This window comes from Tiliqua scincoides, chromosome 4 (assembly GCF_035046505.1).
Source record: "Tiliqua scincoides isolate rTilSci1 chromosome 4, rTilSci1.hap2, whole genome shotgun sequence".
In the NCBI taxonomy this organism is placed as follows: Eukaryota; Metazoa; Chordata; class Lepidosauria; order Squamata; family Scincidae; genus Tiliqua; species Tiliqua scincoides.
The window spans coordinates 67,438,663-67,466,353 of record NC_089824.1 but is presented as its reverse complement, the minus strand read 5'-3'; the positions used below and the strand labels follow the sequence as shown (position 1 = coordinate 67,466,353).

The 27,691-nt window shown below is 42.8% G+C and overlaps 1 protein-coding gene across 1 annotated transcript; it reads left to right on the top strand.

Annotated features, from left to right (window-relative positions):
* The first annotated feature begins 1,202 nt into the window (after nucleotides 1–1,202).
* On the top strand, nucleotides 1,203–26,233 carry CYB5A (cytochrome b5 type A). The gene is made up of 5 exons (XM_066624172.1): nucleotides 1,203–1,434; nucleotides 15,772–15,900; nucleotides 19,665–19,694; nucleotides 21,886–21,920; nucleotides 24,667–26,233. Exons 1-5 carry the CDS (start codon nucleotides 1,279–1,281, stop codon nucleotides 24,743–24,745), a joined length of 429 nt encoding a protein of 142 aa, XP_066480269.1. The 5' UTR covers nucleotides 1,203–1,278; the 3' UTR covers nucleotides 24,746–26,233.
* The last annotated feature ends 1,458 nt before the right edge of the window (nucleotides 26,234–27,691 follow it).

Here is a 27,691-nt window from a genome sequence, read left to right as displayed (position 1 = left end):
CGGATCCCAAAGGATCTCCTCTATGGAGAACTCGTGCAAGGAAAGCGCCCTACAGGTAGACCACAGCTGCGATACAAGGACATCTGCAAGAGGGATCTGAAGGCCTTAGGGATGGACCTCAACAAGTGGGAAACCCTGGCCTCTGAGCGGCCCGCTTGGAGGCAGGCTGTGCAGCATGGCCTTTCCCAGTTTGAAGAGACACTTTGCCAACAGTCTGAGGCTAAGAGGCAAAGAAGGAAGGCCCATAGCCAGGGAGACAGACCAGGGACAGACTGCACTTGCTCCCGGTGTGGAAGGGATTGTCACTCCCGGATTGGCCTTTTCAGCCACACTAGACGCTGTGCCAGAACCATCTTTCAGAGCGCGATACCATAGTCTTTCGAGACTGAAGGTTGCCAATACAATACAATAAAGCCTGCCTATGTAAACCGTCTTGAATAAAGACCAAGAAAGGCGGTATATAAATACGTATTATTATTATTATTATTATTATTATTAAATATGAGCCTCTGATAATTATCTGGCTGTCATGCATTCCTTCAACACCATTTTTAAGGAGAGTGAGAGCGAACAGACTCACACACACACACACACACACACACACACACACACACACTGGACATAGCAGCCTTGGGAACACAGGACCCCAATTATTATTAACTAATAATTAATCATTAAAATTTTCTTTTCTAGATCTCATTTTGTTCTGGTGGGTCCTGACAGGTTGCATTTTAGAAAGTGGTCCCCAGTGCTGAAAGGTTTGGGGACCACTGGAATGCACAATACACTTGGGCTGCAAAAGGAATACCCCAAGAGAGAGAAAGGGTAGCCAAGACTATTGCAGCAGACTGACAGCCCAATCCTGTCCACTCTTTCCTGGGAGTAAGCCCCATTGACTCTAATGGGACTTACTTCTGAGTAGACATGCATAGGCTTGGGCTGCAAGAGCGGTTAATCTCTCGACGCGGGCTGCACGCCTGACGTCAGCGCGCATGCTTCCCCCTCCCTATCGCTACAGTGTTTCTATCGAAAGACAGCAGGACTCGCTGCTTCTTGGAATGTGGGGGTCACCAGCGGAAAAAAAGCAACATTCTCTCCGAAAGCAGCCAATGGGAGGCCTGCGAGGGCAGGGGGCGGGGCGGCGTTCCGCGATGGAACCAATCAGCGCGCGCTCCAAGAGTGAACGTTCCAAGCCTGGGAGTTCCGCCGCCGATGCACTCCAGGGTCAGGGCAGGAAGAGGACAGTAGCCAGAGCCAGCCGAGAGTGGAGCGTCGGTGATGTCGAAGCCCTGCAGCGAAAGTAGCAAGCCCGGGAAGGAGCCGTGGCGGGGCAAATATTACCGGCTCGAGGAGATCCAGAAGCAAAACCACAGCCAGAGCACCTGGATCATCCTGCACCACCGCGTGTATGACCTCACCAAGTTCCTGGAGGAGGCGAGTGTTGCATAAAGAGGGAGATGGAGCTGCAGCTTCTGCTGCTCCCATGCAGGAGGAGAACGAAGGGCCTGGACGGTTCAAGCACAGGTTCTGGGTGGTGGCAGTAGCATGTTAGCGGGAGCAGACGGGGCTTAGCAGCAGCACACGATTCCAGGTGCTTGTACGACTAGGAGAGTCGCGCAAGGGGTGGGGGTGGTTAGCATTTAAGAGTGGAGATGCGGCAGGGTTCTTCAGCCTTGGGGTCAGGACCCTAGTGGGGTTGCAGTCCTCAGTTGTGGGGTTGCAGCAGCTTAGGGGAATGAAAAAGGTTGAAGGCCTCTGGACTAGAGCACCACCAGGTAAAGGGGGAGGTATCTAGTGTACCCCCCTCCCCAGTCCTGCTCAGTTTCTAAGCTATTGTGCTAAAATAGCTTTCACTAGAGGCAGGCTTCATGGTAACTCTTTGTTCTCTTTCTAATAAGAATATTTGGTTACAGTGAACAGTGCTGGGAGGGAGTTACATAGGCGGCAAGAGGGATGGGGTGGGTAGATGGGGTCCTGGGAGGGATCTGGGTTCAACAGTATTATCCCCAGTATCATACTTTATTGATGGATTGGGTCATGGCATGAAAAAGGTTGAAGACCGCTGTGTTACAGTAGTCCTGTTCTTGAGGATGTGTAGTTCTTTTGAGATGAGAAAGTTATTCAGTCGAGCACAGTTCCCAGTTATGTATTTCGCTTTAAGAATTTAGGTTGCAATCCAACATACACACACTGGCTTGAAAGTAAGCCCCAGTTAGCTCAGTACAACTTGCTTCTGAGTAAACACAACTTGGATTGCCCTCCTAGTAAGAAATCTCACTGTGGACACAGTGAGCCAATTTAAAATGGTTTAATTTGGAAAAAGTAAGGTTGCTAAATTTCTGGTTGGTTCTGCAATGCTGAAACCAGAGACTTGGCGTACACCACCACTAAGGAAGTTGAAATCCTTCTGTTGGATCTTTCCCAGATAAAGAGTTGAGTAATATGTTCATTACACTACTACCTGATTAACATTGTTCTCTATTTAACTAATTGATGAATTAGCAGCTGCTTCAGTTTTCATCTTCTTTAACACCCCAATCCTATCCAACTTTTCAACACTGGTGCAGCCGCAATGCAGCCCTGGGGTAAGAGAACAAATGTTCCCATATCTCAAGGAGGCCTCTGTGACTGCATCCCCAACACAGGAGATGTTGTGCATAACCCATAGACACAGCAGCACTGGCACTGGAAAATTGGATTGGGCCCTAATTAGATAGGCTATTGTGTATAAAGAAGCCATGTTTGACATGTATGTATTTGTGTGTACAGGTCCAGCCTTATTATACATGGATTTTTATACATGGATTTGACTGAACACGAATAGCCCCTGCAAATGAGAAGGAATGTGCTGATCCCTGGAGAAGAGGAAAAATGCACCCCTTTAAAATCAGTTTAAAAAACTGAACAGTCCTTTAACAATAGCCTCCTTAATGAGGGGGGGGGGCAGCTGGCTGACAATCCATCAATCCTTCTCTCCCCAGTGGACCCCTCCCTTCTCCCTGAGCACATGAAAGAAAGGTGATGACTTTGCTTTGGTGAAGGGACAATTGTCTTCTTAATGACTCTTATCTTAAATCACAGAGGTCAGCAAGGCTGTTTTTAAATCACTGGAGCAAGGGAACTTTGTTTTTTAAATTGATTTGCTATAGTGCATTTTTTGCCATCTAAGTGAGTGCTCAGAACAGAACCCATGTGAATAATGAGGCTCAACCTGTATTTTTGAAATACATTTAGATATAGGAAGTACTTGTTAGGCACGCAAATAGTTTATATAATTAAAAAACTCATTTTACCAGTATGCCTATGATTGTGTTGGGGAAATGCATAAGTTGCATTTGAGCTGTTACTGTTTGGAAACAAAAAAAAGTTGAATATTTAAACCATTGCCATTCGTGTTGCATATAGGAAGGACTGTTGTATTGGCACATTCATTGAGGCAATAATGTGGTCCAGACTGTGTGAACCACACTGAAATGTGTAGGGGACTTTTCAGTGTTGAATTGTAGCTTTCTCACATGACTCGCATATGTCAGTTAGTAAGCAGCTTTGGAAAGTTACCATTTTTAAAATGGGTGACAGTTTGGCAGTGGCTAACTGCAGTTAGATGTGGGTAAAAATTCCTGCTATAGGCACATGAGCATGTGTTTCCCTGCAGAGTGGCACTTCAGTCTTGAGCTGTGGAGTAGCACAGTGTATGGAAAATGCTTGTTGATTTTTAAATTCATTAAAACTTTAGAAGTGTGCTATTAGATGAATAACAATTGTGCTGCTACTTTGCATTCTGAGCATATATTTTGTCTTATTCTTGAAACGTAGATTTGTTTCTAAGAGATGCACTTCATCAGTGGTTTACATTTCAGTTAACCACTGTAATTCCCTGCGAAGCATTAGCAATACAGTACTTCAGCTTGTGTAGTAAGAGTTGGTTTCAGAAAGAAGTATGGTTGGATTGCAAACCACAAACTCTCACTGGTTGAACATTAACAAGCTACCTCAAATAAAATCCATGAACTTTGTTCTAGGTCAGCATTTCTCAGTGCTCCTCCCCTGATCTAGCACTTGCTGCTGCTCTGTCTTCGAATGTACCACTGGAAGTAATTGATGGTGACATCTCCAGTTACTTCCGGATTTGGAGATTTCAGTTGATGTTTCCAAGGTCAGTTAGAGGCTCATGGCAGACAGGCAAGTTTTTTTTCTTATGCCACACACTAGAGCTCTGCCCACCAGCTTGAGCTTCCTATCGCCATTGGAAGCAACTGTTGCAGTCTCACTGCTGGGCAGTGGGTGCTGCACGTACCACATAACCCTGCCCCAAGTACCACTAGTAGTACGCTTACTATCAGTTGAGAGCCGCTGTCCTATGTCACACTTTCACATCCAGTGAGCCACTCTGGATTGAGGTTTTGTGTCCCAGTGTTATGAAACTGGACGCCTATATCAACCATGCTCATTATCCTGCTGTAGTTAAAGGGGATCCTCAAGTGCGACAGTTTTTGTAGCCCAGTCTGTGTGAGTGTAGGAAGCAGTTAATGAGTATTGTGGTCTCCAGGTCTTTATTCATAATTTATATTTAACTGGAAATAATATAGTTGCTGAGTTTATGCATATGATCTATTTACTGTTTCTCTTTGACCCTGATTTCCACCATTAAGAAAGCAGTTTGAAACTTTTTAGCTGTCCTTGATGAACATTTGCACTTGGTTCATGGTTGCATTCCTGGATTTGGTATTCATGTGAAAGCCATTGAGAGCTCTCTGGCAGACCCATGAATCTGACTCCTGTAGAAATGTAGACTTCATTTGATCAGTTCATTGGAAAGGTCCTGCTGGGGAAGTGGAAGCCTCTTATAGCATGCTCTGCTATGCTCTATCAAGATGGTAAAAGCTTGAAGACTATACGTTGGCTGTGAGAAAGCTTTGTGAAGATGTATCCTATGTGTATGAATGCACTTCTGGTGCCTCTTAGTACAAACATGAAGTTAAATCAAGAAAGCTATGCCACGTTTAAAACATAATTGCACTTCTTAAAACTTTATTCACCAATATAACCATGATTTTAAAAAAACAAACATGAAGTTAACTTTTTAACAAACTAGAGTAAAGTGTATTTACAGTTCAAATTATCTGTAACTATGTTCAGGGTTAGGTGGCTGTGATATGCAAGACATATGATGGTTATCCTGTGCACCTGCCTCAGAAGAACTTCGCCATGTTGGGAATAAGTAATAAATACAAGCTTGTGCAACCTTGTGTTTGCACACCCTTTCACCTATCAGCTTTCACCTACTAGAATATCTTTTGATATATAAAACCAATAAGCCATTGGCAGCGCATAAATTATTTACCCAATACTCACATGCTAAATCTTACACAATTCTTACATTCCACTGCAGGGCCTAACCTCTGCAATGTAGTGAAAAGATTATGTTGAAGTTGATCTCATTCGGCTTCAGTATTCTTGTCCTGGAAAATGAGTTGAAATGTGCAATTCTTGTAGACTTACCTGGTTTTTCATTTAAAATGTTATCTGAAAGTTTTCTGGTGTTAGATCTTAATTAACAAGGTTCTGTTGTTAGATTTGAATTGGTGATCCAATTGGTGATCCAGTTGGGTCTGATTGTTGTTTTTAATGTTTTAATATTGTGTTAATCTTTTATTGTGTAGTGTTCCTTTTGTATTGTAAGCTGCCTTGGATGCCCCATTGGATGGTATTTACAATTCATTGAAAAAAATAATAATAGATCTGAACAGAAACTTATTTCTGTGTCATCAGGCACCCAAAATATTCTATCTGCATTTGTTTATAAAACACGAAAGTTATTCTTCGACTAAAAATGGCTAGTGCTCTGGGCAGCATTTAAAATGCAAGTAAAATGAGAGGGATAGAGAGAGAACCTAATAAGACACACAGACTGAAGTAGCTGATTGTGAAAAGTTACCTCTGACATGAAACTGTTTTAACTGCTGAGAACAACCAAGTGATCTTATTAGGTAATTATGGCACTATTAGCATATGGTCTTACTGCCAATCAGGGTTATCTGAAGGTGCCTGCCTAACTGACCTTGGGGAACATGGTAGTACTGATGGATGGCCCAGATGGTTCCTACTGTATGTGCTAGATACACCATTTATAAGACTGTGTTCCCTCTTCAATCCATGTAGGTTGCAAGAAAACCAATGGCTCCGCCAGGTAAGCATGTACTGGGGAGTACGTTTTACTCCAGTTAAATATGTATAGAATTGCAGTCCTAGGATTCTCTCCTGAATTTGAGCAAGCAGTAACATGTGTCTTAGTTCTGAATCATCCAGAGCAGTGATTTTCTGCATTTTTCATCTTGCAGGACACTGACCTCTCTATGGTCTTTGCCTCTTGTAATGTCATCTGGGAGACTCTTCTGGGTTCTGCAGCTCTGTTTCTAGGTGAACTGTCTGTAGTACAGAATTATCTGTCCCTCTTCCTCCACTGGCTAAGGTCTTGACAGACAATTTTTTACTACAGACAATTGCCATAGAAACAGACTTGCAGAACCCAGGTGTACGTAGGGGCAGCAAGGGGGGCAAATGCCCCCAGCCGTCAGCCTTGTCCTCTGCTGCCCATTTATCTCATCTTTTTAAGAAAAAGAAGCTGGCAGAGTTGCTTGCTTCTTTCCCTTTAAAAAAGAGAAGGGGAAGAAAAATCTCCCTCTGAAGATGGAGAATTAAACCAAGAGTGGCTATGAGTTGCGGCCACTCCAGGCATGATTCTGTGTCACTCTATAAAGGAGGAAAGACGTGGTTCAGAGCGGCATTGCGTCGGGAGTTGCAGCCACTCCTGGTGCAATTCTGCACCGCTCTAGACTGTGTCTTCCCTCTCCTCTGGAGGGGAGAAAGGAGGTGCGGCCGAGAGTGGCATGGAATCGCACCAGGAGTGGGTTGGATTCCTGGCATGGTTCAAGGAGTGATTGTGGTCCCATCACTGTAATTACTTTTGGGTCAAGGGACATGGGGTGGCAAAGTGGGAGGCAACCCCAGGTTTTAAAAAAAAATGATTTTTAATTGCTGTGCTCCAAACTCCCAATGACACACCTCTGGGCAATCCATGACAGACTAATGTGCCATGGTACAGTGGTTGAAAATTGTTGATCTCTAGAGAAGGGGTGTCCAAACGTTTTGGCAGGAGGGCCACATCATCTGTCTGACACTGTGTCCGGGGGGGGGGGAGAGTTAATTTACATTTCAAATTTGAATAAATTTACATCAGTGAATACATTAGAGATGGAACTTGTATGAATGAATGAAAGTCTTGCAATAGCCCATGTCCTATAAAAGGCCTTGCACAAAGCAAGACTGGCCTTTCCTTTGCTGCCACTGCTGCATCACAGATGTGAAACAGCAAGCAGTGGAGGGAGCCCGTATCCCACAGCTCACATAAGAGGTTGAACAGTTGGCTGTTACGCTGAGACCAGTTGCGTTGGGCCAGCGCGGGCTCCAGCAAGTCTCTGGAGGGCCAGAGCTCATTGGAGACTGGGGCCTCTCAGAGGGCCAGATTGGGAGTCCTTGAGAGCCACAAGTGGCCCCAGGGCCGGGGTTTGGACACCCGTGCTCTAGAGCTATCAGTGTTGTAAATGCCTCCTTGTTGCCCAAGTCATGCTGTGATCTGAATTGCATATGTGAATTGGAAGCAAGATAGGGCAGCTGTGGGGCGAAGGAGGCACTGGAAAGGTTGTCCTTCCTCTTGAACGAGGCTTGAATTGGATGGCTTCATAAGTCCTTTTCTGGTCTAGGATCTTATACCTGAATTGTGGCTTATGGTTTGATGTACAGTGTATGTATGTTCACTAAAGGAAGTTGCATCTGCTGATAAAATGAAAATTTTATACACTGCTGGGTGAGCAAGCAAGTTGAGGCAGGCAAACTTAACTTGGACAAAGAATATGAAGAACTGAAATGAACACATATATTGTGTAGCTAGCTGCTACATTGCATTTTGTTCACAGAAACACCTTCATGTTTCAGAAAATGTGTGCTTCTTCTGGGCTCTTGCTGTTATGTGCCTTATCCCTCCCTTATTGTCTGCCTTGCCATTGCCCCATTGCATAAGGTTGGTGTTGGAGATGGGTGTTTTCTCTTTGAGTCACGCCCAAGTACTTAAATGAAACATGAGAACTTTCTCTGTGCCTGCTAATTTAGGTGAGCAATTTAGAATGAACCAAGACAGGTGTGCAGAGGGAAAAATAAAATGAAATGTTTCTGAAATTCTTTATGGAGCAGAAGTAAAGAGAAAAAAGGTCATCCTTGTTAGCAAAGCTAGAAATCCATTTGAGGTGGTATGCCTTCTTGTGACTAGCTTTAACCCATTTTTTGCCCAACCCACAGGTGTACACATTTGGTCCCTGTTGCGTATATGCAACATTGGGCAGAAATGGCTTCACCCAGCTGCATTAGAATCACTTGGGTTAGGTGCCATAGGAATGCCTACAAAAATGTTTGTAGAAAAACACTTCAAATCCATCCTGCTTGAAGTGACTAAAAGGGAAATCTTTGAAGTCATTTCTGTTTGCTATGTTTGACTGTTTTACTGGTTAAACGGATAACAGTCTTAGCCTTGTCACAATGTACACTTTGTGCAGGGTGCTGCTGTCTGTTCCAGCTCCCTGAAGACCATACTTGCTTTAGCTATATGTTTGCAAACGTGTTATTCTTGTGTCATTCAGATATATAACAATCAGATTCTTTGTGTTAGTTGAGACATCAATTCAGCTTCTTACAGATTAATGGGATTTTTTATCTCCACACCTCTTTCAGTTAATAGTTTAATATCAATATAGTCATTGTTAAATTTTGACTATGGGGCAAGGTAGTCACTAGTAGTCGAATTTCCCTGCTACTTTTTCTGTCTTTTGCCTCCAGTGCAGTTGCCACCTGACATAGTTCAGAGTGAACAGGTAGTGCATGCTTGCAGCCGTTTATCATGTGAAGATAGTTTTGTTATCTCTCTAGTACCTTTTAGTGAATACTTTGGATTCCTGAAGCTTTCAAAAGGGAGGAGATTGTAATGGTTCTGGTCTTAGTCCTATGTGTGGTTGAACTTGGAAATGATACTAAAACATTGCGTCTGCAAAGATTCATGAAGGGAAATGTGGCCAGCTTTTATTTCCCTATTTTTCTCAATGAAATTATGTAGTGAGGCTTGAGAATACATTGCAAACACCTCTGTGAATTGGATTGGGTGAACAGGGGACTGTACCTCAGTGGGTGCTGTTTTGGTTCCAAATTCAGGCCTTTTTACTTCAGCTAAGGCATCTTGGCTATCTGGAATGACCTGGAGATATTCTGTCAATCAGATTTAACAGCACAGGGTAGCATCTTACTTTACAAGTTGAACCAAATATTATCCAGCTGGATGTGTTTTCTCTCTTGTCACTTTTCCTTTAGCCTTTAGCTGTAGGTCAGATATTTTGAGAGAGCTAAAGTACATTCTTCTGTGTTTTTTAGTGCTACCTGTAGCAGAAATATGTCCATAACACATAGCGATGGATTTTTTCCCTGTAGTGTGTGTTGCAATCTGAGGCGATTTCTTGGAATACTCTTCAGAAACAGCTCTTTGTATGAAATACTGGGAACCCGTCTGCTTTATGTAACTGATGATGGAAAGTACTTGGCATTTTTGAGTCTGTGTTCATATTTTCTGAAAAGCTGTTTTAGTTGACTTTGCTGTCCAACTGGTTCTTGGGATTTACTTGTCTAAATGAGTTCTAAATCTCAAAGCTGTCAGGTTCAGTTCTTGCCCAAGACCTTTACTCCACTCCTTTCCCCAGGATGATTATCAGAACTGATTCAAGGGCAGGATTTGTTGGGCGTATTTGCACGTTCTCCTTTGCCTTGCGTAATCTTGCTTTTGCATGCACTCCCTTAACCTTGTTCAAGTTGGTGACCATGCATAAACTTTACTCTGTGCACTTGTGTAACTTTTGCTTAGTCATTGTGCATTAGCATTGTATACATACTTCTGTAATCCAATCATTTTGTTTGTAAAGTACACTCAAAGCTGTACAGGCTTGTCTCTTTTAGGCAACAGAAATAATATTTGGGATTCTGATAGTGTAACGGGGCATCTTTAGATAGTGATGATTTGTTTGGATGGTATGAAACTAGTGTTGTATTAATGTCCTTTCTGTGCAGACAATGGGTGGAGGCTGAATGTTGTACTAGATGGGACATAGCCTGACCCAGCAGTGCTTCACCTATGTTCTCCTGGAACCGTAAATATAGTATATAGTAAAAAGGTATTCATTACTTTACTTCTTACATATAAGCTGCTTTGTGTTCCACTTCTGCTCAAATGGCCTTTTCTGATAAGAATAGGAAGCTGTCTTTAGTTTTGTTGAGAGTTCTATTATTGAATTATAGCATAGGCTTCTCATTAAACTTATTTTTGAAACAAGATGCAGTAAATAAATTTCTGAAGTCCAGTAGTGTGAGTTAAAACAAACTTTATGTAATGATCACTACAGTACTTTGGCTGGAGTGGCACTTATGACTTGGATTAACTGTTGTTCTTCCTTGTGTAGTTTGAATGGTTAAACATAGGTAGGACAGATTTTGCAATGGAGTTTTCTTTTTCTTTTTCTTTTTTTAATCCTTTGATAAATCATCACTTAGAGGAATAGAGTTGGTGGGTGACATGAGTGGGTACCTGCAAAGGCCTATGGCAGTGTTCCCAAAACTTTTCCACTGCTGCCTCCCTTGATGTACTGGGCCATTGGCTACAGCTCCCCATTAGGGCTACAATCCTATACATTATATAGGACTGTGGGGATTTTGTGAGGATTCTGTGGTTCCCCTTCTTGGTTTCTGTGGCTCCCCGGGGAGCCATGGCCCACAGTATGGGAACCACTGGCCTATGGACTTGCAGAATGCCCACTTCTGACAGGATCCTGTAAAAAGCCTCTATTCTGAATTGGCCTATTGCTCTGTCTAGCTCAGCATTGGTATGGTGCTGATTGACGTTCTATGCAACAATCAGGATTTCAGAACCAGGTTTTGCTAGTCTTACTTAATTTGGTAAACCTTTATTGGCATATTGGAAGTCCACAGACAATAATAAATATAACATAGCAAATAGATACACTTTACCGGGTATTAGCTTCTGGCCTTTGCCATAGAGACTACCACTAAAAATTCCGCCGCCAATTGGTGATATGGGGGGGGGGAATAATCGCTAAGAAGAATTGGGAAAGGACCACCAAGGGAAACAGGAAGAGAGGAAAGAAAAGGGCCAAGTAGGTGGGACCTGAGATTATGATGGGCAGGGCACTGAAGAAGAATGTGGTCCAGGGTATCTGGTTCAGCAGAACAAAATAATCTATTTGAATGGTTTTTTTTAGAAAATCTCCCTTGCTGTATTGCCGATGGAAATATGTTCAGTCTCGCCAACATGAAAGCCCTTCTTTTCCTCGGATTAGCGAGTTGGACAAAATAATTCACAGGGCGGCCAAGGGAGGGGGACAGTCCAAAGAAAAGGGGTGAACAGGTCAGATTTAAATTTGACAATAGTGTTACGTATTCTTGCTCCCAGAGTTCGAGTTTGATGAGATGATGCGCTTTTTGAAGGTCCATATCTGCTAAAAGTTCGGGAGAAAGATCTAAGGAAGATAATTTGGCATGAATAAGTTTACACCAATTAGATAAAAAAGGGTCTTTTAATAAATCTAAGAGAATGGAATTCGGATGAATATTAAGATGGAGTCTGAGCCAAAACCTAAAAATGGAAGCCCAAGCTACAGTGGTGGGAAGATGAATACCCAATTCCAAAATCATAGTGGACAACCTAATTAAGTTTGGGACTCCAAGAATTCTTCTCAAAAATTTAGCAGCTGCCTTATCTATCTCCTGATTAGCTGCTTCAATCCAAACAGCTACTCCATATAATAGTTGAGGATAAACTTGTATTTGGAGAGAATGGCAGCAGGGATATATTGGTTACCTTTATAGAAGTGGAACCGAGCAATCGCCTTCTGAGATAACAAGGCTGAGGAGATGGCAGATCTACGGTGGAACAACCAAGAATGTCTATAATGAAAAATAATTCCTAAATATCTGAAGGATTTAACTTGCTGAAATGTTAAATTGTCAATCCTCCAGGAGGACAATGTCCAAGATTTTAAAAAAACTGAAATCTTTTGAAGATTTTACGAAGATTTTGAAGATTTTTGACGAAAGAGAAAGACAGAAGATTAGACAGTATTCTTGGAAGGAGCTCAGCAACCTACGAAGACCCAATTTGGTGATAGATAGTAATACAGCATCATCTGCGTATAGGAGAATTGGGATAGAGGAACCATTTAGGGAGGGGGCAGAGGTATAGATTGGGCTGCTGCATCCACTAGCAAAAAAGAACTGGGGTGGGAGCAATTTTCCACTATGCAATTAGGGTATAACGAAATAGCAGAATTACACAATGGGGGAGGTGATAAAGAAATACAATCCTCACAGGCATAAGTAGAGCTGGCTGGAGTGGGAGAAACAGAAGGTTTAGTCAAAAGGTTTAAAATCACGGGGGAAGTTTGAGAGCTGGAAGCACGTGAGGATTGAACAGAAGTCTCGGGAGCTTTTTCCTGGGGGTTAGGGCAGTCCGTTTCCATTTGGGGGAAAGAAAGATCAGAAGCTGTTAAACACTCCGGAGGTCGGTCGTGACTGGTGGAGACGAAAGAGATTTCCCATTTGAGTTCTGGTTCAAAGTTGTAGGAGGGATCGGCGTCCTAGATTCATGCTTACAGGAAAAAGATGGAAGGAGGCTCGTGACTTGGCTGTTCTTGAAATGTCTTTGGATGAGAATTCCACATTTCCTTAAAGCTCCTGCACGCTGGAACAACCGCTTCAGGATGTGAGTGGAAGAGAAATATAGCAAAAGCCTGTCCATGGAGCTAGTGGGGAGCAGTTTCTCAATTTTTGGAAGATCAATGGAGGAAAAAGTTGTCCCCAGTAGAGAAGCCAGATGTCTTTTGGCTTGGCTTAATCTGCCCCAATCAGGGTGGTTCCCTCCACGCTGAGGAATTATAACTGCGATGCAGTTAGGTTCATAAATCAGTTGAGCAGATTTACTCTCACGCCTCGGTGAAAGTAAGTACTTGCATGAGGAGTTTGCACAAAGTTTTTTTTATTCCATGTAGCAGCAAGGAGCACTTGGCTGCAATGAAGTAATAATATGGTGTAGTTCCTTTAAGAGTCCCACTATAATCTCAGTTTGAGAAAAAATCATACTAACCGTGTGAGAGGTTAGAATGCTGAGACTGTTGCAGTAATAGGTGAGAATACTGCAGCAATAAATTTCCAAGTTCATGTGGTTTATCTGCTTCATATAAGGATATGGGAGAATGCTGCTTATTTCTATCAGAGTTGTTAGAAGCAGGAGGCAACGTCGAATGAACTGCATGGGAGGGGGAAGATGGAGGGCTAATTAATGCAGCTTCGACTCCTGAAGGCTGAGATGAGGAGATTTTCACAATGGAGAGATTTTCACAATGATTTTCACAATGGAGAGAAGTGAAAAGCGGTGTGCCCCAAGGATCTGTCCTGGGACCGGTGCTTTTTAACCTCTTCATAAATGACCTGGAGACAGGGTTGAGCAGTGAGGTTGCAAAGTTTGCGGACGACACCAAACTTTTCCGAGTGGTGAAGACCAGAAGTGATTGTGAGGAGCTCCAGAAGGATCTCTCCAGACTGGCAGAATGGGCAGCAAAATGGCAGATGCGCTTCAGTGTCAGTAAGTGTAAAGTCAGGCACATTGGGGCAAAAAATCAAAACTTTAGATATAGGCTGATGGGTTCTGAGCTGCCTGTGACAGATCAGGAGAGAGATCTTGGGGTGGTGGTGGACAGGTCAATGAAAGTGTCAACCCAATGTGCGGCGGCAGTGAAGAAGGCCAATTCTATGCTTGGGATCATTAGGAAGGGTATTGAGAACAAAACGGCTAATATTATTATGCCTTTTTACAAATCGATGGTAAGGCCACACCTGGAGTATTGTGTCCAGTTCTCAAAACCGCATCTCAAAAAAGACATAGTGGAAATGGAAAAGGTGCAAAAGAGAGCGACTAAGATGATTACGGGGCTGGGGCACCTTCCTTACGAGGAAAGGCTACGGCGTTTGGGCCTCTTCAGCCTAGAAAAGAGACGCCTGAGGGACATGATTGAGACATACAAAATCATGCAGGGGATGGACAGAATGGATAGGGAGATGCTCTTTACACTCTCACATAACACCAGAACCAGGGGACATCCACTAAAATTGAGTGTTGGGAGAGTTAGAACAGACAAAAGAAAATATTTCTTTACTCAGCGTGTGGTTGGTCTGTGGAACTCTTTGCCACAGGATGTGGTGATGGCGTCTAGCCTGGACGCCTTTAAAAGGGGATTGGACAAGTTTCTGGAGGAAAAATCCATTATGGGGTACAAGCCATGATGTGTATGCGCAACCTCCTGATTTTAGAAATGGGTTATGTCAGAATGCCAGATGCAAGGGAGGGCACCAGGATGAGGTGTCTTGTTATCTGGTGTGCTCCCTGGGGCATTTGGTGGGCCACTGGGAGATACAGGAAGCTGGACTAGATGGGCCTATGGCCTGATCCAGTGGGGCTGTTCTTATGTTCCTATGAGAAAAATGTCTCCAATTTGGTTTGTTTGAAGTGGGGAGTTGAGTCAGGTTCCACCTCCTCTGGAGAAAACGTTCTTTTTCCCCCCATTTAATTAGGAAGCAAGAAGTAAAAATCCAGTTTAAAAAAAAAAAGTTACTCAAGAATCAGGAAGATATGGAGGAGTTAAACATCCAGTTGAGCCTGCTAGACTCCTAGTAGTGAGCTCCGGGGGAATCTAATAGCTGACAAGATAGACTCCACAAGATTTACAAGCTCTCAAATAGTCCGTTTATAAAGAGCAGCGGTTTTGCTAGTCCTACTTGGAGAGTCCAAGAATTTAATCGGAGACCTTCTGCATGTTCACTACTACTGAGCTATGGCCCTTTTCTCAAGATGCTGGGGCAGCTCTCCTGAGAAGGGGGGGGGCAGTGTGACTTCCTTACGTTCTTTTTAGACTCCTTTGTGCTGACATTCTCATCAGCACTGGCAGGACTAAATTGAGTGGGAGAGAGTTGCACTCTGCTGTCAGTATGTGCTTCCCCATTAGCAATATGGGCTAATGGAAACGAGCATTGCTCTCTCATTCATTTTGTCCTCTCAGGAACCAATAATCTTGTTGCATAGGTGTATCAGTTCAGTGTGAAATGTATATTTCATGTTTTAAGACAGACTACCTCTTAACTACTAAATGTTGTAAATGAACTAGTGATGCTCTCCTGTGACTACTACTTGTTCACTTTTTAGGAACATTGGATTGGTTCCTTCTAGAGACTAGAGGCTTGGCTTGATGAGTTTTTGACTTGATCTGGTAAAGCAGTTCTCATGTTTTGTATTTTATTATAAGAGAGGTCATTGCAATTCAAAATTGATGCAGAGAATAGGAGAAAATTGATGACTATTTTCAGATTGTAAGTCAATGGTACTACAACACTGGAGTTGCAATCTTATGCTTGCATTCCTGGGAGTGAAGCTCATTGAACACAAAAGGACTTTCTTCTGAGTAGACATGCATAGGATTGTATTGTGACTGATTCCTTCCCAAATAATGAGAAATGGATGGTAAAAAATAATAAAAAGACCCATTCCCAGCATTCATGTTCAATACGGAACTGCTCTTAAAATATGCAAGTGAAAAATATGAGTTTTTTTTCTTGCAGCACCCAGGTGGTGAAGAAGTGCTAAGGGAACAAGCAGGAGGTGATGCTACGGAAAACTTTGAGGATGTTGGCCATTCCACAGATGCTAGAGGATTGTCTGAAACATTCATTATTGGGGAACTTCATCCAGTGAGTACAGAACTCTTGTTTGTTCTGGAGCATCTCTGATATTGGTGTATTTACTAGGATATAAAATCTATGCAGAATTATTATTATTATTAACAGTATTTATATACCGCTTTTCAACTAAAAGTTCACAAAGCGGTTTACAGAGAAAAATCAAATAACTAAAGGTAGCAATCTAGTATAGACCTGCCAAAGTAGCTTGAGTTTTGCTCTATGTTACAGTGATTCAACCTCTGTCCCAGAGCACAAGTTTGCTAGTTCGTTCATGTACAAAAGAAGCAAGGTACATCCCTTATCTGAAGTGCTTGGGACCAGAAGCATTTTGGATATCTTATTTTTCCGTATTTCAGAATACTTGCATATACATAATGAGAGTTATTAGGGATGGGGCCCAAATCTAAACACAAAATTCATTGGTTTCATATACCCCTTATACACATAGCCTGAAGGTAATTTTATACAATATTTTAAATAATTTTGTGCATGACACACAGTTGGTGATTTTATTTCTTTAGGCAAAAAGGTAAAGAAAGTCAAGTTGGAACTCAAAAGTTCCATATTTCAGAATATTCTGAATAAGGGGTCACCAACCTATATTAATAATGCCATCAGGTGATGTGCTTATTTCAGTTACCGGAATCCAGTACTTCAGTGACAAGTCTGTCAGTGCTTCTCTGAGTTTGTACTGAATACAGTATGTGCCAGTTGTCCTTTTTGAACATCCCTGACAACATGAATGTTCTATATCAGGCATGCCAGGGTGGACTGGGACATACTGCATTCGGTACAAACTCAGAGCCAGTATTTTAGAAAGCAGATTTCAAAGAAGCTGTGAAATCCCACAAAACTTCTTGTGTTATTTCTCCTTTTCCAATAGTAGTATGTGGAAGGAGACAGAAATGGATATTGGGCTAGTTCAGATGGTGCACCCCATCATAGCCTGAAGGGGAACAAAGTCATGCTGCTGCTTTTCGCCTCTGAAACAGGGACTGAATTGGCTCTAATTGTCATCAACTTTGAGATTCCATCCCATGTAACTGTGGTGGTGCTGGGAACAGTGTGGCCCTGCTCCTCTTCGTGTGATGGCAGGACATATTGTTTAGTATGTAGATTTAATTTTCTTCCCAGATGTTCGGAACTAGTGCAACTCTGTTGCTGCTTGAAAGCCATCAAAGCATTGTAGAAACAGAATGAGTAACTGTGTTATTCCCTTAACATCCAAGCACATCTTCTGACGCATGCAGAAGGGACAGGATCTTTTTCCTTCTACCCTTTTTTCTTCTCTCTCCCTGAGTGCTCCATGATTTTTGTACGACTTGGGAAATGGAGGAATGTTGTGCTGAGATTGGCCTGACACTTGCTAAGAATGAATTTTCTTCACTACCAATGTTCCCTCCAATTTTCCCGGGGAGTGTGTAGAATCTTGGGGTGGCTGTGGAGTGCTTGGTGATGATGTCAGTACACTGAGCTACAGAGTGGTGAGTGGTGAGTTCTGTGACTGTGCAGCTGACAGGGAAGGCTGGTCACTAATGAACTTGCAACTGCATTTATGCAAGTATGGCCTGAGTGATGTTAGCATTTGCACTTGGAATGCAGTGAACGTGTGTTCAAATCAATTTGACCATAACATTAATAATAAGTATTTATATATGACTTTTCAACGAAGCATAGAAAGCAATTTATATAGCAAAAAGGATTAACAAATGATTCATTGTACCAAAGAGGCTCATAGTTTAAAATTCCACAGTTCTAGGCAGGGTAATCATTTTTGGTTGGCCTTAATAAAAACAACTGAATATCAAATGGGAAGCTTTCAGATTCTACAGAATTCCATATTGGACTGATGGTATTTGAAAAAAAAGAAAGACTTGGAAAAGACACTGGGAGAGCTTTACTCTTACTGTATCTTGTGAATGCCTATTGGAATCTGTTTATATCTGAAGAATTTTTAGGGGATACTGTATTACAGTTCTCAGCTTGCTGAAAAATGCCTTAAACTCTTCAAACTGCAGTATATCTTGATGATGTCACACAAATTACTTTCTTGATTAACTGTTCACAACTAGACTATGTTAGTGAAGGCAGCGGTTCCCAAACTATAAGCCGTGGCTCCCTGGGCAGTCGTTGAAACCAATTAAGAGCCCAGTGCTGTGGTTTGCGCTGCGCCTCTGCGGCACGGACCACAGTCGCAAATGTGCCATAAGGCACTTTTGCGGGGCTCACCACTGGGCTCCTGCCAGAGGTGGCTCAGCTCCGGCCGGTGCTGAGCCACCGCCTGGCGGGCGCCCGTGTTCCGCAGCTCGGCGGTGCTTGTGACTGCCGGGCTGCGGAACAGGGAATGGGGTGGGGACAGGGGTGTTCTGGGGGGTGGGGAGGCCAGTGTGACGCGGGGAGGGGGAGTGCCAGAGGCGTGCCTGGGGGTGGGCAGGAGGAGGATCCGTGGAGCTCTGCTCCACAGGATCCTAGGTGCTCGTGGAGGCTGCGTGCCTTATACGAGCACCTTTACTTTAGCGGCGCCCTTTAGGCGCCACTAAAGAGAGTAGTCCCATCGCGGGGCTGCCTCCCTTACCCGGGGGAAGGGGATGAACGTCCCCTACTCCCGAGGTGCCTCCTGTGGTAGCGTGGGAGGCGCTGGATTCTGTGGCAGCCCTTGTGGTGCCACCGAGCGGGGGCTTCCCGGGCAGCTCAGGATTGGGTTGCCCCTTAAGATTGGGCAGTAAGGGAGCTATAGAACCCTTGCGAAAAACCCACTGCCTTATACAAGGTATAGTATTGTGGCCTTAATGGGGAACCATGGCAAACCCACCACCCTATACAATGTATAGGATTGTAGCCCTAATGGGGAGCTGCGGTCAATGGCCCAGTAGGTCAAAGGAGCTGCCAGTTGAAAAAGTTTGGATCAAGGTATTACATGCAATCGCTAGACTAAAATGTAAGTTGGTATTTGTGGTATATGGGGGAATAGTAAATGTCAAAAAATGTCCAGCGCATGATAAAATGCTTTAGTATATATTTTGATCATTTCCTTTGCATTGCTCTTAGCTGTTTCACTGCTTAGCATATTGTGCTAAGCATACTGTGAAAATGCAACCTTGGCATATGCTTTGTGCTTATCTGGCTTATCTCTGTGTCCTGTACAAAAAAAAATTTCATGATCTTGTTAATAGAATCCTGATGCCATTGTAAGTGCTGTCTGTCCTTCAGCAGAGCCACACTTGGCCTTCTTAGGCTGCTTGACTCTGCTTCAGTGTCTGAAAAGCTGTAGAATTTTATCAGTACAAGTATTTACAATGGCTGAGTGCAAGATTCACTTTTGATTGTGGCTTTGGACCAGTTTAGCCTCCTTAGTTGTCATGCTTCTGCTGTGAAATACCTGTTTTTCTAGAGGATTTGAAGAAGTAAATCTTGTTTTATAGAAATGCTGGCATGAAATATTTTAATCAAGATAGGGTTTGTTTCTTGTGGAGTTACCTTCCATGTCTTTTCTGAAGGTGTGCTTGGTATAAAAACTGGGAATACAAACTTGGTAAAATAGATTAGATTGGGGCAGGAAGTATGCTGGAAACTGGCAGTGAACAATTCAAAAGGATTAGCTGTGACCCCCCTTTTAAACTATATAAAGCCTTAAAAACAGATTGTTATGTGTTTGCCTAATTCATTAAACAGCATATCAAACAATAGTCTACTGATGTGAAATGGCTAACTTATTCTTGGTATCTGAGCATTCTGCATTGTGCTAGTTGTCATTGATGTGTACTTTCTTTCAGGATGACCATGAAAAGATTCAGAGACCAGTGGTAAGTATTTCCCTTTTGTAATCATCACATCATGTAAATCTTTTAGTAATATATCTTTTGTTGTGTGTACAGTGCTAGAGAAGAGCTGACACCAATGCAAAGCATCTACAGGTAGTCCCCAACTTAAGGATAGCCAAGCCTGTGCTTTTGCAAAGTTATAATCTGGCCATGTGCTTTCTTGCCTATGTGATGGCGCTGTTCTGATTGGTGTTGGTTCCAACTTCCAGACAGATGTCTGGAATAGAACCTTTATGTAAGTTGGGGGCTACCTGTATTTTTGTCTCCTGTGTTCAAATGGTGGGGGAGAGTGTAGATCAAAGTTGATGTGGGGACAATTCTGTGAGCATCCAAATATCCCATATAGACCATAGTGGCTTAATTTGACTCTTAACAGTGCAGGGTTGTAGTACAGGGCAACCCTCAGTATCCATGGGTGTTCCATTCCCAGAGCTGAAATCCACAGATGATTGAAGCTGTGCTCCAGTCGTGTCCAGAGGACCTTCTGAGGGCTGGGGATGAAAACTGGAAGTCGTTATTTTCAGGCTTCTGGAGCCCTCAGAAGGTCTTGTAAGGCCTCTGGAAAGCTGAAAATTACGACTAAGGCATCCCCGTCCCTCAGAGGTTCACCAGAGGTGATGAAACCACAGCACTTGTTGCCAGAGGGTACGGGTTGGATCCACCCATAGACTCTCTGCTGGTTAGCAAGACTGCAGTTACGATAATTCGAACCCTGTGAAGGAGCAAGCTTTGATTGCTCTTGGCTTGTTGGTTGGATCGGGCTATGACATTGGGGAAATTGCAAATCTATAAAATGGCAAAACTTTTGTTCATCTGGGTGTGTTGGCCAATTTGGAAATGGCTTTGGTTACTATAATGGGGGGGGGGCTGGATACAAAGGGACTAGTTACAAAGGACAGCATACAGAGAATTTGCAAACAGAAGCAAAATAGCTACTAGAAGTCTTGCACGATGCTTGGACAGTAGTTGTACCTTGTATAGCACAGATCCTGGGTAAACTGAACAACGTGGATTCACAGCTGTTTCTAGGTTTGAAACACCCCTTTCATTAGCAGGAAATACCTTCTACCTGGAGAAGGGCATTTTTTTGATCCATTGTTCACAGTACTAAGTATCATCTGACATCTTTAAAACAAGTCTTTTTTTTTTTTTTAATTTTCAGGGGTATGTTCAAGTATTTTCAGTGCTGAATCATGGATAGAAATTAAAGCTCCAAGCTGTTGAAATAGCTGTTGGCTAGTTTTTGCTAAGTTGTAGCAGCTGAACTCTAGTGTATTTTGATAATACCATGAAGAACTTGGCACCAAACATATTTTCCCCCCCTTAAAATACCCATTATAAGGTTCTCTATATTTAGGAGGCGAATGCAGACTTATTAAGGGTTTTAGAGATTCTCAGGAATAGTACTAGCTTGAATCCTCCCCTCTCCCATGAGTCAGAGTTCATGCCATAAGTTAAAATTGAATTCATCAAGTTGACATTTGAATACTTGGGAACTGCTAATGGTATACCAAAGCACAATGCGCGTTGAAGGAAATTAAGTGTTTTTTGTGTTCTGATTACATCTTGGCATCATTCATTTTGGAATGGGTTAAAAAGAATAAACATTGCTCCAATTTATCCCAATATAAATGTATTTGCATGAATTTTCACACTTAATTCTTTCTCATAACAATTTGTTTTGCTGATGCATGCAAGGTAGACTAAGCTGTTCTCATGCATCTGCCCTTCATTAACTTCCCTGCAAACCCAGAAAGTCTTTTGTGTAACTACTTATTCCGCAAATTCAACTAGAAATACAGTATTTTTGTTGTGCAGTGCATGCATTTGTATCAGGAGTTTCCTTATTCAGTATAACAGTGAAGTGCAATTGCACTCTGAAGAGCTTGTTTACAACCAGGATTAGGAAGTGGCATGCTGCAGATTCCACACACTCTCTCAAGGGGATTTGCAGGCATCCCACAGTAATTCTGTGGGACTGTGCTCTTCAAAAATCTAGCAGTTTCAAGCAGAAGTAAGTTTCAGTCCTTCCTCTCAAGATTTCTTTCATCTAGAAATGCAAGGGATCTTTGGTGGCAGAAATGTCAAGTCAGCCATTACATGGGCTAGTGTTGTGGAAAGAACACAAGAGATCTCTTAAATTCTGTAACTCATTTATGGCTTTGTTTTTCAGGACCCTTATATTACCACTCTTGAGTCTAGTTCCAGGTATAGTATAACTTCCATTTAACCTGTACTGTCATGTGGGGAGGGGGTGGTGTTAACCTTTGCTTATTGCATTTCAAGACTTGAAATTTATATAGAAGCTACATTAGGAGTAGGTTATGTTTGAGAGAGAGAGAGTGAGTGAGTGTGTGTGGGAGTTTTTGTTTTTTGCAATGCTAGGTCATTGATTGTTTTTCACATCCAGCTAAGAGGCCAAATGATTGACTTGTGCTATATAAGTAAAGGTGTTTGAAAATGGTGTTTACTTACTTGAAAGTAAACCCACTGTGTTCAGTAAGACTTGGGCTGTAATCCTATCTTACACACAGGAAACAAACACCTCTGTATGTAAACAAATTAATGGATTCTGTAGACCGGTGTGTTCCAAACGGACCTGGGTCATGCTGCCCCAACAGCCTCTTCTTTCCAGCTCAGACAGGCACCACCATCTTGGATCACACAAAATCTCACGTGATCCAAGATAGCACCCAAATCTTGGAGATGGTGCCCAATCTTGGGGATTGCATACAATCCAAGATGGTGGGGCACAAGAGAGTCAAAAAGGAAGGCCATCCCACGGCACCCCTGTGAGTGCACCGTAGCACACAGTTTGGGAGCTACTGCTGTAGACTGGTTTAAGAAACCCCTAAGTTCAGGACAGCTCTAATCTAAGTATTGTCATTGTGAGAAATTTACAATCCTTTAAACTGGATTTGTGCCTTGAAAATGTTTTATGTTGCTTTTTGTGAGAGACTTCAGAAGTCCACATGGTTCAAGAAAGTTTCAGTATTGTTAAATAATGTATGAAGTAACAGGCTATGTTTTCTAACAAATGTACAATACATAGATGGATAAGCAGCAGTATATAAGTTGTTGAATTGACCCTCTTGCTAAAAATGTCCCTTTGACCTTGGAGTCTTTTGTCCTAATGCACTTAGCATGGCCACCAGTGATCAGTATTTTCTATGATCGATTTACCTGAAAAAAGTTTAATGCGTGTTTCCACTTGTGGTGAAAGAGGAGCTGGAAGAACCAAAAGGCAAAACTGAAGCAGCAGCTAGTGGTTAGCATTGGCCCTTGTTCTCCCATGCCATACTTCCTACTAAGACTGGGATTTACTGAGAAAATGATCACTTTTGCTGCCACTGTCTAAGGCAAGGAAGCCCAGACAGAAAGATACTGCCTAAAACTTTTCTCAAGTAGTAAAGAGCCCCTAGATCTGAGATATCTCCTTAGACAACAAAATGGTAGCAGAACATAATAGTCCTGTGTCAAACTCATTTCATACAGAGGCCTGAAGTTAGCATTCATGGTGCCTGCTAAGAGCCGGAAGTGACATCATTAAGCAGGGATGTCATTAAGCAGATGGTGGCCAGAAATAAGCACTTAGTTCTCGCATAGATACTCATTAGCTGCAAATGACAGAAGAGAAAATATGCAGGTCTTGTCCATATTTTCAAGATAAGAGAGCCCAATTATCGTGCTGGGAGAACCCAGTTACAACAGGGACTGGATAAATTGCTTCAGGGACCGCATTTGGCCCACAGGCCTTATGTTTGACACCCCTGGGCAAGGAAGTGTAGCAGTCCACCCCTCCTCAATGAACATGAACCAGGCAAATAAAATAAGTACAAGTGTTGATCAAAGGGCTGAAGGAACAAAACAAGAAGAGAGAATTTGTAAAAGGATTACAGCAAGGTACATGGCAAAACAAAGTAATGCGAAGATGAAAAGGCAAGTGGCTGCATAAAATTTCCCAGATGTGGCCAGCTGAACAATGCTTCTGCTCTAGTTTACTCATGTTGTTGCAGGGTCTGGTCCACATACCCACAATGCAGCAAGGTGTGCTCTGGATGCTTGGAGGCTTTCCCCAGACCTCAGAATGCTTTTAAAGGTGTAAAAAGTTGCTTCCGATTTCCCCTGGGAAGCCAGAAGCAACTTTTTTTGCACCTACGGGCCATTCCGAAGCCTGCAGAGGCTCCAGTCACCTTTGGAGGGTTCAGGTGGAACTGAATCTGATCCAACGCAGGTCCAGGTGACCTGTGTTGAGCCAGATCTGCTAATGTAAAATCCACAGATAAACAGGCTCCACCTGAAACGGCCTAGGCCACACAAAGGTATTGCTGTGGGCAACCTTTTAAAACGTAGGTGGCTGGTGTCATGGGTTTATTCAGTTGGATTAATTATGATCACATGGGCACCTCTACATACCTCTTGAACTGATTGTATTGCCTGGGTTGCCAGTCAGCTGGTACTTTTAATTCCTTTGGGAGGCTGGCTGGCATCTATTGGTCTTGGCAAACCCAGACATAACGCCGTGAATTCGCACTCTGTCCTGGCTGCCTTGACATGTGGCTCTCTAAATTCAAAGAGACTATTGCGGCAGGTTGTCTTGGCAGCCTAACTTAGGAGACTAAAGGATCACAGAAGTGTGTGTGTGTGCACATGTGCGCACATGCTAAAATAGGCTGAAACATCAGTGGTTCACTGAAACACCCCTGTATTTCACATAGTCAATAGAAGGCATTGCTGTTTTGAATCAGACACTTAAGAGTTCTCGTTGGGAGCAACTTCGAAGCCTTGCTTCATTTTTGATCTAGCTCTGGGCATATGGTTAGAGTTGCATTGGTATTGTGCCAGTTCATTATTTACTACTGTAACTGAAAGACAGAGTGAAGGTCTAGTTTTTTGGAATCTCTTTTAGAAGCTAGTCAATTGTATGAAATTAACTTTTTGTTGTTTCTTCTAGTTCGTGGACCAACTGGGTGATTCCAGCAATAGCCGCAATTATCGTTGCACTCATGTACCGTTTCTATATGTCTGAGTAAGCAACATATTGAGAAGCAATAATAGGAGAGACTGTTTGGGAAGAGATCTAAATAAACATCTGTCAGGACAATATCTGCAAACAACTCAAAAATCCATCCTTTTTTTCTTCCCAGAAAGCCAAATTTTGCTTCAGCAGTGCACTTTTAATCCTGCCTTTTATTCAACTGTTTTTAAATGCTGAAGGTGTAGAGTGCCCTTTATATCTTGTCAGTCAACCTGTGAAATTACTACACTCTTCTTGAAATTAAGAATACTGAGATGGTCTTCATCTCTGTATTTGATATGAGATGTAAGCAACACTACTTCATTGCTTAAGATTTGTCTTGCTAAAGGCTCTGGCAGGAGGCTGTGTCTATGCAAACTCCTCAATATTTGCCATCTTTGCCTTCAGTCTAGAATTTTCTCATGACTATTTTCCTGTCCATCTAATTGTTTTGTTTGTCCAAGAGACCTTTCAGTATGGGAAGTAACTAGGTTTATGCATAGTTTTTCATACACCATACAGGTGTCTGTCTACAGTGGATCCATTCCAGAACCACCCCCTCGTGGTTAAGCTAAACTGCAAATATAAGTGAATGCCTCCCCCCCAGAGCCAAAGGGAGCTCCGCTCCCCTTGCCTTCGGAGGGTCGTCTGAGCCCAGCAGAGGCCGTGGACCTCCTTCCATGGCCTCTGCTGAACTCAGACTGAGCCTGACAGTGAAAAAAGTCACTTCCAGTTTCATGGAGAGACCGGAAGTGATGTTTTTAATGCCTTATAAGTGATGGACGTGACGTTTATAATGCCACAAGGGGGGAGGCCTGGGCTCGATCTATGGATAAGTGAATCTGCAGATACAGGATCTATGATATGGGGGGGGGGTACCCTTGTACTGGCATGTATCCAAAAATCCTACCCACTGTGTGTGTAGAAGACACTTCCAGTCCATCTGCCTGCAGGCTTCTCAGTGAGTTTAGTGGGTCAGGAAAGGAATCCAGAGCAGGTTTTCAGGATGGGGAAGTGAGCAATACTCCCCCACCCCATACACACAAGTAAAAGAGCTTTTTGCTTGCATAGTGGAATCTTGGGTTCCACTAACCCCTGACATTTTTGCTATAAAGTGACCTATGTCTGGCCTGAAATTAAAGTAGAAGGTCTTTCCAGATGGCAAAATCTCTCTGCTCTGAGTTCTGTGGGGAGGGGCAGGAGTGGAGAGCAAAAGCACAATTAGCTGGGCAGATTTCAGTTTAATTTTTAAGTTTAATTATTAAGTTTTAATAGGAATCTCTGTAGTTGTATAACTCTTAAAATTACTATGTAAGTTAATCTCAGATTTATGAGATCTGTCTGTCTTTGAAATGTGTGAACTTACAGTGCCTGTTTACTAATTTTGCCCTTTTGAAGAAATAAGTAAGGGAAATGAATGAAAATTGATACTTGGCATCATATGACATTGTTCTACTTACCTGTATGTGATTTCATTTGCTAATAAACTCAAATGTTTACTGTATCTTGTGGTGGTCTGTATGCCAGAGTTGTGGAGTGTGTTCAGCCCAAGCTTAGGTAAGATTAATATAGGTATGCTCCTAAAATGGGTTTAGGGGGTGGGGGAGCTCCTTGAAAATAATGCAAGCCAGAATGTGCAATTATTGATTCCATTTGCAATTGTAGTAAAATTTATAAATAAAAAATTAGAACTGCTTAATTCAGCATGGCTGTTGGGGAACAAATTTTTTTTCCTTAAAACCAAGGTTGCTGACCTGGAGAAGCCAAGAGAGTTGGAGATGTAAGAGGATCAAACTTCAGGGGTATAGGGAGGTCTCACTCCTGGGCTGACAGCTGTGTTGCGGTCATGGTGGGGGGGGGGAGTGTCAAAGGAGGAGGACATTTCCCTTTAGAAGGGAAATAAGGGTCCCTTTATAAGGGACCCATTCCTTGTATGATGAACCAGTATCCTCTTATGCTGAAGATAGCCCTCTGGAGGTGGATCCTAATAATAGGTGAGTTGATCACTAGGAACATGAGTTTGTGAAGGCAAGTAGACCACATGGTGACTAGTCTGCCTGGTGCAAAGGTTTTGGACATCACATGTCATCTAGATAGGTTGGCAGATGGTGCTGTTGCCTGATGCCTGACCTCCTTCCTCCTCCCTATATTTGGATGAGTGATACACTTGAATACACATGTGCATGGAGCTGGGTGCCTGCCAGGAGAGCATGATTAAGGCCAGTGATGTGACTTGGATTAGACTAATGGCAAGAGGCCTCATAACCCATAGGCCTTAAGGAAGACCATGCTTCGGCTCAACAAAGCTATGCCCCTCTCCTGCCCTGGCTGGCTTGGGAGAAGCCTTGCCTGTCTGTCTTGAAAAATTCCATAACCTGCTGCATCTTGCCCACATAGCATATTTGAACCAGTGAACAAAAGCCACCTCCTGTTTGGAATAAACAAAATCACTAGAAATGGAAGAGTTGAGCCTCCAACCCTTGCTCTCATTGCCAACCCCATGACTAAATTCATTCAAGGAGTCCGTGCTAATTGAGTTGTTGGCCTCCAGAGCAGATGAAACCTTGGGACTCTTGTAGTTGCTTTCTCCTCCTCTCCACTGTCCTTCCCATCACTGCAAAACCCTCTGTTCCCCCAGGCAACCCTGCCAGTTTCCCTATGTCGTCATTGTCATCGCCCTCCTTGTTTACACCATCATGGACTTCTTGTCGGGATCTTTTTTTCCACTGATGACCTGCTCAAGTTTAGGGCATGATGGAATCATATGTTTATACTACACAGAAAGCTGTTCTGTGTGGATAATTTGCAGTTGCAATCCCTGTACAAAGCATTGATCTGGGCAATGAAACTCACACAAGTATTCATTATGTAAATTTTCTATGGGTGTGTTTTCCATTTAGCAAAACAACTCAAGGCTAAAAAATTTATACATGCAAATACTTAAGTAGGGTTTTGGGTATTG

What these genes read in the sequence shown, in the direction of transcription:
- CYB5A (XM_066624172.1), top strand. Translation starts at nt 1,279, where the DNA reads ATGTCGAAGCCCTGCAGCGAAAGTAGCAAGCCCGGGAAGGAGCCGTGG. An exon ending in TTATTGGGGAACTTCATCCA is followed by an intron (nt 15,901 to 19,664) that starts GTGAGTACAGAA and finishes ACTTTCTTTCAG; the next exon opens with GATGACCATGAAAAGATTCA. An exon ending in ACTCTTGAGTCTAGTTCCAG is followed by an intron (nt 21,921 to 24,666) that starts GTATAGTATAAC and finishes TGTTTCTTCTAG; the next exon opens with TTCGTGGACCAACTGGGTGA.